This window comes from Carassius auratus, chromosome 36 (genome assembly GCF_003368295.1).
Source record: "Carassius auratus strain Wakin chromosome 36, ASM336829v1, whole genome shotgun sequence".
Lineage (NCBI taxonomy): Eukaryota > Metazoa > Chordata > Actinopteri > Cypriniformes > Cyprinidae > Carassius > Carassius auratus.
Genome location: NC_039278.1, coordinates 15,260,402 through 15,274,604, shown reverse-complemented (window position 1 = coordinate 15,274,604; position 14,203 = coordinate 15,260,402). Strand labels below are relative to the sequence as shown.

Here is a 14,203-nt window from a genome sequence, read left to right as displayed (position 1 = left end):
TCTCTCCCACAGATCAAAGAGAAGTTGTTGCAGCTGACGGATAAGAGGAAAGATATGATTGACAAGTGGGAGGACAGATGGGAGTGGCTTAGACTGAGTGAGTATGATGGGAAATATGTCAAAGACTCTTGTGTTTTCTCCGCTTTTTAAAGATTAGGATAAAAATAATGTAAATTAATACAATTTTCCAATATAAATAATATTTTTTATTTATATTAAATGTATTATGTTAGTAAAAAAACATTAAAAATGCATGAATAAATATAGCAAGGATGTGTTAAATTGATAAAAAGTGATAGACTTATATTGATATAAAAAAAAAAAATTTTAAATATCAACAAATATTATCACAGGTTATAAAATAAATGTGAAGCAGAAGACTGGAGGAATGATGCTGAAAATCCAGCTGCGCATCACAGAAATAAATTACAGTTTAACGGATATTCACACAGAAAACCGTTATTTTAGATTGTAATAATATTTCACAATATTACAGTTTTTTTCTGTATTTTTAATCAAATAAATGCAGCCTTGATGAACTTCTTTCAAAAACATTTAAATAGTAATGTCTCCAAACGTTTGATCGGTACTGTATGAGTAAAAATATACAATAATGTTGTAAATAAAAAAAGATTAAGAAGCATATTTGTTTTAAATTCTGTTTATTTGGGGTGGGGGGGGCTCTAAATGTGTAGAGCCGGCCCTGTCTCCTCCCATGATGCTTTGCAGCTCTGATTGACTCATTTCTGACCTTGTAATGGGAAGTGTTTAAAAGGATGTGTGCAGCCTGAGCTGTAAATGATTGAGGCTGACTTCTCCTTTCTCCTGGCCTGTGTGTGTGTGTGTGTGTGCAGTTCTGGAAGTGCACCAGTTTTCACGTGACGCCGGCGTGGCAGAGGCGTGGCTGCTGGGACAGGAGCCCTATCTGTCCAGCAGAGAGATGGGACAGAGCGTGGACGAGGTGGAGAAGCTGATCAAACGACACGAAGCCTTCGAGAAGTCAGCCGCCACCTGGGAGGAACGCTTCTCGGCGCTGGAGCGACTGACCACGGTGAGAGAGAGAGTGTGTGTGTGTGTGTGAGGGAGAGAGAGAGAGGGAGTGTAAGAGAGAGAGGGAGAGGGAGAGTGTGTGTGAGAGAGAGAGAGGGAGAGTAAGAGAGAGAGAGAGAGGGAGAGTGTGTGTGTGTGTGTGAGAGAGAGAGAGGGAGAGTGTGTGTGTGTGTGTGAGAGAGAGAGAGGGAGAGAGTGTGTGTGTGTGAGAGAGAGAGAGAGAGTGTGTATGTGTGAGAGAGAAGGAGAGAGAGAGAGAGAGAGAGAGAGAGAGTGTGTGTGTGTGTGTGAGAGAGAGAGAGAGAGAGAGAGTGTGTGTGTGTGTGAGAGAGAGAGAGGGAGAGAGTGTGTGTGTGAGAGAGAGAGAGAGAGTGTGTATGTGTGAGAGAGAGGGAGAGAGAGAGAGAGAGAGAGAGTGTGTGTGTGTGTGTGAGAGAGAGAGAGAGAGAGAGAGTGTGTGTGAGAGAGAGAGAGAGAGTGTGTATGTGTGAGAGAGAGGGAGAGAGAGAGAGAGAGAGAGAGTGTGTGTGTGTGTGTGAGAGAGAGAGAGAGAGAGAGAGTGTGTGTGTGTGAGAGAGAGAGAGGGAGAGAGTGTGTGTGTGAGAGAGAGAGAGAGAGTGTGTATGTGTGAGAGAGAGGGAGAGAGAGAGAGAGAGAGAGAGTGTGTGTGTGTGAGAGAGAGAGAGAGAGAGTGTGTGTGTCTGTTTACCTGTGTGTGTGTATGTTTGTACCAGTGTGCGTGCACGTGTGTGTGTGTGTGTGTGTGTGTGTGTGTGTGTGTGTGTGTCAGTAGGATTTCACCAGGTCTCTGTTTGTTGCACTTCTCTGTTGATTCTGTAGTTGGAGTTATTGGAAGTGAGAAGACAGCAAGAGGAGGAAGAGAGGAGGAGGAAACCACCCACACCAGAACCGGTTCAGGAGCAGGACGCAGAAACACAGCAGAGGTGAACACTTCACACACACACACATGCATGCACACACACACACGCAAACACACACACATGCACACATACACACACAAACACACACAAACACACACACACACACACCTGCATGTCACACATCAGTTAATGTGTTTTAGTACACACTCCATACAGCTTCATGTTCTGATGTTTAGGTTTGTTTAAACACTGTTTTTAAATAGAGTATTGAATAATATCTTTATATGAATATATAAAATGTGTTATTTTAGTCAAATAAATTATTATTATATTTATTAATATATTAAGTGTGTTATTTTGTTTCAAATAATTTAATCTAATAATTTTTTAATGTACATAGATTTAATATTTTGTATTAAATGAATATAAATACATATAATTTATTATTTTAATAAATAGTGTTATTTTTACTAAATCATAATTACATTAAGTCCAATTAATATTAAAATAAGTTAAATTATTATAAAAAATCTAATGTATTAATATATATAAAATATTTGCATTAAAAAATTATATTTAATATTCTATTATTTTATTTATTATACATTTAATATATTAAGAGTAGTATAAAATGTGTGTGTATATATTAATATAAATTGTATTATTTTAATAATATATTTTTTTAAATGTTTGATACATTTAGATCAAATATTTATTATAAAACTAATATAAGTACATATATACTTATATTAGTATATTAAATATATTTAAGAATTAATATCAAATATGCAGATATTTCTACAAAATATTTTACAGATATTTTACAGTTAACCAGAATGTTTTTTTGCACAGTTCAGTGCTAAACGATACTATAGATGCTAGTATGACATAATGAGAGAAGTGAGATTTACACAAACTAGTGGAAATCAAATCGTAAATAATTACAGTATTGATTAAGAAATATGCATTATTTAGAGGCAGCACTGTCAATGAATTTGAAACTGATGCAGGTGATGTGAAGTTGTGTGTGTGTGTGTGTGTGTGTGTGTGTTCACAGAGAAGGAGAGCAGATTGCCCAGAACGGACTGCCATCAGACCAGGACTCTCCACGGGTTAGTTACCGCTCCTGTACCTACCCACAATACACTAGCAGTCAGCAGACACCACGAACCAGCGGTCAGGGACACTGAGGCTTCCCATGATGCTCTCTGATGACCCCAGCTGGCGTGATACACACATGTTTGTCAGCTGTGTCAGAATCGTTGGAGGTTGTCAGTGGACTTTCTGAAGGTGTTCTGTGGACATGATGTGCCTTCAGAAGATACACCAGATAAGTGAGGAGTGATGATGACATGTTTCGGTTCATTACTAGTTTATACGAGCAGAAACCTTACATGTGCACGAAAGGAAATCACTTACATCAATGCCTCCATACAAAAAAAAGAAGTTATTTCATGTCTAAAGTGTCTAAATGGTCTTTTTTGAGGTGGAACAATTTACTGATTATGCATTAGAAAAACAGGAACATATAAAATGCAAAAAAATAATGTTCTTCCTCAGTATTACAAATATCTCAACATCCTTAAATCAAGATACATTTACTTGAGTAGAGTAGCAAAATGGCATAAGATTACATTTTCACAATCGAAAAAAATAAATAAATAAAAAATAAATAAATAAATATATATATAGGTTTTTTTATATTTATATATATTAAGTGACCTTACCCTTAAAACTAGAAAAAATGTAAAAAAAATAAATAAATAAAAATGATTAAAATATATGTTTTTTTATCTGGTCTTCCCTTTAAATTTAGATTATTTTCTGGCCTCCAAGCAACAAAATTTATTTATTTATATATATATATATATATATATATATATATATATATATATATATATATATATATATATATATATATAAACTATAATTCATTGAAAAAAAATCTATTAATATAAATGATATTTGTATTAATTATTTTGAAAAATATATTTATATTAATATTTGAAGTGTAACATGCTACTAAAAATATTTTTTTAAATAGATTGTATATATATATATATATATATATATATAGCTATCATAAATACATATTTATAATATTAAGTAACATTTATGTATACTTTTATATATAACTTTATAATGTATTTTAAAACTGAAATACAATTGATATATTAAGATTAGTTCATATATTTTACATATTTTAATATGTTAATCACCAATTATTCAGACAAAAAGACATCATATCTGAAGACATGTTGCTTCTCAAGTAAATATATCTTGATTTAAGAATATATTTATATATTAATGCAGGAAAACGAGATGATAAAACTGAAGAAGAACATGATTTTTTGTAGTGTAACTAGTGAAATGGTGCTTTATAGATTGCATTACAGTAAGCTCTGTTATTTACTGTAAAAGTGAAGCATGCTTCCTCCTCTTGATTTTATTTTCAGTTTTACTAGACAGTATGTGTGAACCGACAGCATTGCTTTAAGACAACAGTTTTGATATTTAAACCTTTGCAAATGATCTGCCATGATTTTAATAGTTTGGTTTCGTTTGTAGTGTTTGCGATGTGAGCTTGTGAAACTGTCGTTGTGTTTAGAGTCCAAAAAACGTCCAATAGAGTTGATTTTTTGTGTTTGTTTGAGCTGATTTACCATGAAAACGTCTGTAGTATGACGGGTCTGTTGTGTACTTCCAGTATCTCTGTTATCCGTGTGGTATCCACTAGTTCACTAACAATAAATGAAGCGGTTTTTCTCCACAGATTGTATGTTGTATGTCCTGAGACGTGATGTTTAAATGCATCTAACCCTGGCTCCTTATAAGAGCTGTGAAGGTTTTTAAGCACAGATTTGAGTAACGCGGGGCTAAAGCGGTTGTGTTTGAGTTCCTGAGCTGTTTTAGCGGAGCAGGACGGTCGCGTCAGACGGGTTTTGCGGTACAGTAACGCATCTGGAGTGAATTCTGTGTGCTGTCGCTTTAAGCATGATGTTTTTACATCATCAGCATACGAGTGAGTTTCAGACATCTACGATGTTTCCTGGCCTTCTGCGGTGGACGTAGATCGATAGTTTTACACCCTGCATGATCTTTTTTTATCTCTAAAGTCAACATGAAATGCATTTAAACCCTTGTTAATTCTGCAGTATGATGCATTTAGAATATTATCTGCCATTAATAATATTAATAGCCTGCATGGTCACATGCAAAAAAAGTTTGTTTGTTTTTGTCTTGTTTTGCAATGCAGATCTTAAATCAAGGTATATTTACTTGAGATGCGAAATAATAAAGATATTAAGTCCTGTTTTCAGAAAAAAAATTATCAAAATGAAGTGACTTTGACACATTATTTGTTTTTAACTCATCTTAATATATTAAATGTATTTATGAATGTGAATATAATAGTGTATTATAATATTAATGTGTTCACATTAGCTTGATACTAATCTAAATATATGAAAATGTATTTAATGAAATATTTTTGTATTTTTTTTAATTATATGCATTTTTGGTTTTTATATTTTCAGAAAAATTTAGCGACTTTATGCTTAAAACAAGAATAAATATAAATGTTTTTTTTAATATTAATAAATGACATGCATTTGTTTGATACTAATCAAAAAAATATATATATATATATAAATGGTATATAAAGATATTGTTGTGTTGTTGTTTTCAGAAAAATGTAGTAAAATTTTAAAAAAATTGAACTTGGTTCAAAGAGAAACGTTTTTTATTTAACAAAATGTTTTCTTGTTTTTAATAGAAACTCACTTCATTTTAATATCTTTTTCAGACTTAAAATTTAAAAACAATTATTTAAAGAAAATGCATTTTGATTTAAGAATTCTCCATATTTCTACTGGAAAACAAACAAACAATAAATCATTTTTTGCAGTGTAAACAGATTTGATATTGAGTTCATGTTGACTTTCTTCGCTTCTCATCTCTGGATCAGCCAGTGTTTCTGTTTAACTCTTTCAGAACTGATGGCGTGTGACTGACTCTGCAGCTCAGTGAAGTGTGTGTGTGTGTGACTGATGCTGGTGTGTTTGCAGGATGGAGTGGACGGCGAGATGAACGGAGTGGCTGAGAGGAGCTCGAAGGAGCCGAGTCCCGCCCCGTCTCCGAGCGCAGACAGACGGGTCAAAGGCAGTCAGTCCAACACACTTCCAGCGAAGGGTCAGGAGACGCTGTCTGCGCAGCTGGAGGGATTCCTGCACCGAAAACACGAGTGGGAGGGACACAACAAGAAAGCCTCCAGCAGGTCTGATAATAACCACAAAACCATCAAACATCAGACTACACTTTCACATCTAAAGGAAAAATGCAAAAACTATTCAAGTTATTGACATGAAAAAGTGACACTTTTATATGGCTATATATAGAATGTTTTTATGAGAAAAATTTGCTTTCATGAAAATGCTTTAAAAAAAAATATTTTACTCTGTAATTAAAATTTTGTGAATTAAAAATATAAAATAAAAGATTGGTGTAGGTTTTTACAAGAAGGTGCTATTTAAAAACTATTCAAAATTATTAGTTATTGTTTATATATGCACAACAGAATTAATACAACTGTAACTTAAAATAAAATAAAAAAATAAAAATGGAAAATACAAAATTAAAATATATTTTTTTTAACTTACTAAAACCATAAAAAAATTGTAAGCTGATATAAAATAAAATAAAAGTAATCATTTCTCAAACAACATTTCTCATTTTAATTTAGTTTCACTTGATGTACCAAAATAAGTAAAACTACTAACTTTTTTATATTAGTTATATATATATATATATATATATATATATATATATATATATATATATATATATACATATATATATATACATACATATATATATATATACATATATATATACATATATATATATATATATATACATATATATATATATATATATACATATATATATATATACATATATATATATATATATATATATATATATATATATATATATATATATATACATATATATATTAGTGCTGTCAAAATTAGCGCGTTAACGCATTCGATTAATTTGAAATATTTAACGCGTTAAAAAAAAATAACGCAATTAACGCGGTTGCAGTTTTTTTTTTTATTTCCAGTTGTGGCCTATGTGTGTTCAACGTGCAAAGAAATATGGATAAGACCAAGGAAGGACTTTTAGACGGAAAGTTTCAGTATAAAACTCTGCCGGATTACTCTTCAGTCTGCCACAAGAAACATTACTCTTCATTTAGTCTGCCACAAGAAACAGCAACATTAAAATCATGAACTCAAATGTCATTGTTTAAAAAAAAAAAAAAAACAATGACTCTAACAGTGCGTAAATAATTGTGTAGCGGAGTATTTTTTGTACACAGTGCCGCGAACTGTCAATCACTCCTGTGCGCGTGCATCACTGTCCTCCTCAGCTGCAGCAACTTGCGCTCTCTCTCTTCATCAAGCTTTAAAACCAAAAGGGGACAAAAAGATCATATTGTCTTTGTGCATAGGCTATAGATTAATTAGATAAATGAATATCTAAATTTGTGCCTTGCCGTCTACGGTATTTTTTTAGAACTTAGAAAAAAGATGCTGCAGCCAATGAACAGCCAGCGGGGGCTGCAGGACGACTCAACCTCCGCAGACAGTTTTTAATGTTTATCAGACAATAAATACTCAAGATTTTGCTTTAGTATAACTCACAACGAGTTTCACACACCTTCTCCGGCCACGTTGAGTTGTTGACATTTAACAGTGGGAAAAGCGACACATGCGCTATTCACTTGTATAACTTAAGGGTGAATGGGTAATGTAGTTTCTGCTCTGGGTGGGATGAATTAGGAAGCTCGCATTGTGAAGGGCGCTCTGAAAATCGGCAGTGCAGGTAAAAGATTAAAACCTCTATTAAAACAGATGTCCAAATGAGCGTACCGGTACGCTACAAGCACGTTCTGGGCGCACGGAGAGGTGGCGGTACGCTCAAGAGCTATATTTGGAAGTGGCGGTACTGAGTACTGGTGCGTACTGGCCCACTTAAAGCACTGGCAATGACTATACTTTGGAATTTTTTTGCAGTCCACTTAGAATTCAACATGGAAATCATTTTTGTTTTTTATTGGCATTGATTGTTTTGAAATTCAAATGGTACTTACATGCCTGTGTTTTTATTTCTGTAATAAATATGGCTTTCAAGCCAACAGTTAATTTGGAGGATATTGATGGTTTATTGCAGGTATGTTGTTTACATGAGAAAATCTGTGTTACAAGTTAAACAAAAATTCCAATAAACAATCATATTTTGAATTTAAATAGTTTCTTTGTCTTGAGTTTACATTAATTATTTACATTTTACATTTACATATCCAAAAAGTTTCAGTCTTTTAATTGCGATTAATCGCGATTAATTTTAAAAAATTGTGCGATTAATTAGTTAATTTTTTTTAATCGATTGACAGCACTAATATATATATATATATATATATATATATATATATATATATATATACATACATATATATATATATCATATATACATACATATATATATATATACATACATATACATATATATATACATACATATACATATATATATATATATATATATTAAGAAAGAGAGAGATTTTTTTTTTGTAACAATTGCATGTACTGTATATATTTATATATATTTACTAACAGAAACAGAACAAAATGCCTAAACTTGAACATAAAAATGGACAATATACATTTTTTATTTAATATAATTAAATATATATATATATTTCTATTCATCGAATAATCCAGAAAAATTTAATATATCACAGTTTCCACAAAAATATGAAGCAGCACAACAGTTTTCAACATAAATAAAGATTTAGATGGCTTAAATCAGTGAGACTCATATATTATTATTATATTTGGCATTGGTGTTCATTCTGAACCTCGCTGATAATACTTTCCCTGAACATCTGGAAATAAGGGAGACTCGTGGAAACATAATCTTCATCTCATCACGTGTGTAACCTGGTGCAGACAGTCCTGATGTGTGTGTGTGTGTGTGTGTGTGTGTCTCGTCAGATCCTGGCATAACGTCTACTGCGTCATCAATAACCACGAGATGGGCTTCTACAAAGACAACAAGAGCGCGGCGCAGGGCGTCCCGTACCACAGCGAGATCCCCATTAGCCTGAAGGAGGCCGTGTGCGAGGTGGCCGTCGACTACAAGAAGAAGAAGCACGTCTTCAAGCTCAGGTGAGATCAGGAGGAGATCAGATCGATGTTAATGAAGTTGTTCTGCTGTGACTGAAGCTCTTCTTCCTCCTCACAGAGTTACTGATGGAAACGAGTATCTCTTCCAAGCCAAAGATGACGTAAGTCTGCTTTTATCATAATCACTTCAGCGTAACTCCAGCAATATTACACCGAGAGCTGATGATTGGAGTTCATGGTTTATTTTGGCACATAGCGGCGTTTAGCGGCGTCGTCTTGTGCTTCATGAGAAACTGGACCTTCGTAGGACAAAACTGATTAAAACTAAACAAGAGTGAACACGGCTGATGCCTGAATTAATGAATTAATTATAGATTTTCAATTCAATTCAACCCTCAATCTATTAACTTCACATTATTAGATTTTATCATCAAATATGTAATTCATCTGCACTTGGCAGCGATGGATGGATGGACGGATGGATGGACGGATGGATGGGTAGATGGATGAAAAAAGATTGGTTGGAGGATGGATGGATGGATGGATGGATGGATGGATAGATGGATGGATGGATGGATGGATAGATGATAGATGGATGGATGGATGGATTGGTGATAGATGGATGGAAAGATGGATGGATAGATGGATGGATGGATGGATAGATGGATGGATGGAAAGATGGAAAGATGGATGGATGGATAGATGATAGATGGATGGAAAGATGGATGGATGGATGGATAGATGGATGGATGGATAGATGATAGATGGATGGATAGATGATAGATGGATGGAAAGATGGATGGATGGATGGATGGATTGATAGATGATAGATGGATGGATGGATGGATTGGTGATAGATGGATGGAAAGATGGATGGATAGATGGATGGATGGATGGATAGATGGATGGATGGAAAGATGGATGGATGGATAGATGATAGATGGATGGAAAGATGGATGGATGGATGGATAGATGGATGGATGGATGGATAGATGATAGATGGATGGATAGATGATAGATGGATGGAAAGATGGATGGATGGATGGATGGATTGATAGATGATAGATGGATGGAAAGATGGATGGATGGATAGATGGATGGATGGATGGATGGATGGATGGATGGATAGATGATGGATGGATAGATGATGGATGGATGGATAGATGATAGATGGATGGAAAGATGGATGGATGGATGGAAAGATGGATGGATGGATGGATAGATGGATGGATAGATGATAGATGGATGGAAAGATGGACGATGGATGGATGGATGGATAGATGATAGATGGATGGAAAGATGGATGGATGGATGGATAGATGGATGGATGGATAGATGATAGATGGATGGATGGATGGATGGATAGATAGATGATAGATGGATGGAAAAATGGATGGATAGATGGATGGAAAGATGGATAGATGGGTGGATGGATGATAGATGGATGATAGATGGAATGATGGAAAGATAGATGGATGGATGGAAAGATGGAATTTTGCAATGTTTATTTCATTTTATTACATATAATTCCTGGTAATTAAAAATTGAGCTGAAATAAAATCAATCATTAATATTAAACCAAATTTAAATAAAAAAATATTTACTTTAAAATAAAATATGTTCAACTTAAAGTACTAAAATTACTAAAAATAAAACTGAAATTGATAAATCAACTAGAATAAATTACAATAAAACATATAGAAATAAATAGCAAATTAAATGGCAAAATCACATTATGAAAGTATTTAAAGTTAAACTAAATTAAATGGAATTAATTTAAAAATAACAATATAGTATATAGAATTTTTTTTTTTAACTGCCATTATTACATTACAAAATTACTAAAAGCTAAACTGAAACAAATGAATAAGGTGAATAGAAAAAATAAGGCTATAGAAATAATTAAAAAATATATATATATTACAAAATTACTGAAACTTAAACTAAAATATTGTAAATATAAAAAGTAATTAACCTGTTAACTGCCACCCGGCCCCTCAGTGGGACGCCTATGTTTACTTCACTATATTACAATTAAATCCGAATCTAATCATGACAAACTATATATCGTTGGAAAGGTCTAAGACTCCTAAATAGATATATTACCAATCTTTTTGTAATAGACTAATTCATGGCAAGAGTCCACCTCAAAAACCTACATCACAACAGGAGTTCTGACCTGTTTCTCTATCACACTTTAGAAATAATCAGAAATTATATATCACTTGAAAACATAAAAATTTCAAAATGCATCCTTTGAAACCCATTTTAAAATCAAACATTGATTTAACATGAAATTTGTACAAATTTAGGTTTGGATCATGCACTTTCAAGTCTATGTTAAAAAATGTGAGTGGCAGTTAACAGGTTAAAAATATTGAATAATATTATAAACTTTAAAATAATTTAATGATACTTAGAATTACACCTGTTCGGATTAAGAATTTAATTTCAGTATTTGACAAAAAATTTGTTTTTTTTTTTGTATGGCATTGCCTCAGAAAAAAAATTCAGCGGTTAAAAAAAGAAAAACATTTGAAGTTGTAAATAAAATAAATATTACTATTTTAGTTTTTCTACTTCAAAATCTCATGTTTAATTCATTGTGTTACTTGCCTTGTTTCAACACACTTTGTTCCAGTGTTTGTGTAGCACAGTGTGTGTGTATAAACACATCCAGATGTGTTCGTGACTGTGTGTGTGATGTTTGCAGGAGGAGATGAACACATGGATCCAGGCCATACAGAACGCCGGAAGCGGCTCCTCGTCCTCCGAGAAGTCCGAGATCACGCCTAGCAACCAGAGCACCCCCGCCTCCAGCCGCGCCCACACGCTCCCGGCAACCGTCTCCCTGACGACCGAATCCAGCCCCGGCAAGCGCGAGAAGGACAAGGAGAAGCGCTTCAGTCTCTTCAGCAAGAAGAAGCAGTAGAATTCCGAAACATTCGATTCCGCTCATTCCCTTTCCGTTTGTGTCCGCCCACCTCCTCCAGTGATATCCCAGCATGCAAAGCTCACAAAGACGTCACACTCTGTGCCTGAAAGCCCTGCGAATTGGGTCCAAAGTTGTACAAAACGCAAGGAAAATCAAGAGTGTGTCGCGATTCGGGAACGCCGGCGATTCGAATGCCGTTTTTTTTACGCTCTTCCGTTTCTATCGTGTTTGATTTTGAATTCTGACTATTGCTATCTCTCGTTTTTTGTAACCGTGTGTCGTCGAGGGGTCTGGATATTTAAAACATTTCCTCAATTTTTATGAGGCTTTACGAGAGTCTCTCTTCGTTGACAGTGATGCTTCGAAACGATAAACCCATACAATTCCACGTTAACGTCAGATTTGCCTTTTAACGACTATAAGCTGATCAACTATTATGAACGTAGATTAACATCGGCCTTGTAGACTTGTGTAATGTGATCAAATCAAGGTGGGTCGTACCAAACGCGTACACAATGTTTGCTTTTCGTTTTTTCGTTTCGTTTGATTGTCATTTCTCTTGGGTTTTATCATAATATATGTTTCAAATAATTCTAGTACAAAAGAGTATAAAAACTAGATGTATTATAAACACTTTAAAGCATCAATGTTAAGTGAACAGTGGAACATTTAACGTAACTCCAGCTAAAAAAAAATATAAACAAAATACAAAAAAAATATGAATATGGTTTCTTGCTTGTGGGCTTTAGCACTGAGCATTCTCTTTATTTCTCTTTGTTTTCTCGTTTGGGCTTCATCCCGCTCTCCTGCTCTTTGATACATAGTGCGCACCCCCTCCATCACGGTCTCTACTGTAATGAGATTTTCATCTACTGCACAATCAAAAGCTTCATAATAGGAATGAAATCCTGGCGTCCTGAGCGCTCAGATGTATGAAACTGCACCTGTAGACTTTAACCTTCCTGCCCTGTTAAATATGTGCAATGTCATTAAATGCTTTTAAACATTACACTTGTGTCATGTCGTTCTGGTGTGCATTAAATTGATCATCAAAGTCATCAAAGAATATAGATCCACTAAAATATGAAGCTGTTTTCACAGTATATTAGAATGATTTCTGAAGATCATGTGACACTGAAGACTGGAGGAATAATGCTGAAAATGTAACATTACATCACAGAAATAAATTACATTTTACAGTATATTCACATAGAAAACATCTTATTTAAATTGTAATAATATTTCACATTTTTACTGTATTTTTATCACATAAATGCAGCCTTGATGAGCAGAAGAGACTTCTTTCAAAAACCTTAACAACACAAAAGTCTCCATCCAAGTCTCATAGATGGATGGTCTATAGGAGAAACAATTAGGGAGATCTCCCTAATCTCCCAAGATTGTTTTTTTTTTTCTTTCCAATGAGTGTGTTGCTGTAATGAAGTGTTTAGTTGCATAAACATCAATAAAAAGATGACATTAAATGCTTAATTAATAATGACATTAAAATAGCACACCTATTAGGATAAACCTTGTATGTAGGCAACAGAAGGCTAAATATGGGTTGCTTTCCAAAAGGAAAACAGTTTATTTTATATATTCCAGTGCATTTGTTAATAGTCCTCCAGTAATCAGATCATTAGTGTAATTAAATCAGATTTTACTTAAAGTCACTCCAAACCGAGACACTGAGACCATGTGTGTGTGCAGTGCAACCCTGACATTTTACTCTAAATACATTCTACAGCACATTTTTAAGTGTTTTTATAAACAAAATACTGATAATTAAACATCACGAAGGCTTTTTGTACTCATGCATTGATGTGAATGCTGTAACAGGAAATCAAGTTATTTCTGTGGTTAAATGTCCACTGCTTAAGTTTCTCTAGCAATAATGTTGATTAAACTTTGAAATGTCTGTTGTCTGCGGTTATGTCCCCGCCCATGCCGGAATCAAACCACGCCCTTATTCATGTATTCAGATGCGCTGAGCTCTTCAGTCACGTGATTCTGTTTAAAGCAGCATCAGTGGTTTCGGGATTTCCTTCCACTGGGGGATGCCCTTCGCAGCATCCTCTTCGTGACCTTGAACATGTCCACTCACAGAGTAAAAAAACATGTCCCTCATCCAGCTGCCAGCACAG

At 34.1% G+C, this 14,203-nt stretch overlaps 1 protein-coding gene across 2 annotated transcripts in view; it reads left to right on the top strand.

Moving 5' to 3' along the window:
• The window catches only part of LOC113055388 (spectrin beta chain, non-erythrocytic 1), a 90,034-nt gene extending 76,966 nt beyond the window's left edge, over positions 1 to 13,068 (top strand). For both annotated transcript variants that reach the window (XM_026221671.1, XM_026221672.1), the window contains 8 exons: positions 13 to 97; positions 855 to 1,051; positions 1,891 to 1,994; positions 2,989 to 3,043; positions 5,999 to 6,207; positions 8,993 to 9,166; positions 9,243 to 9,285; positions 11,838 to 13,068. In XM_026221671.1, coding sequence (XP_026077456.1) covers positions 13 to 97; positions 855 to 1,051; positions 1,891 to 1,994; positions 2,989 to 3,043; positions 5,999 to 6,207; positions 8,993 to 9,166; positions 9,243 to 9,285; positions 11,838 to 12,056 — 1,086 coding nt within the window. In that variant the 3' untranslated portion in view covers positions 12,057 to 13,068. The remainder of the gene's footprint in view (positions 1 to 12; positions 98 to 854; positions 1,052 to 1,890; positions 1,995 to 2,988; positions 3,044 to 5,998; positions 6,208 to 8,992; positions 9,167 to 9,242; positions 9,286 to 11,837) is intronic.
• The last annotated feature ends 1,135 nt before the right edge of the window (positions 13,069 to 14,203 follow it).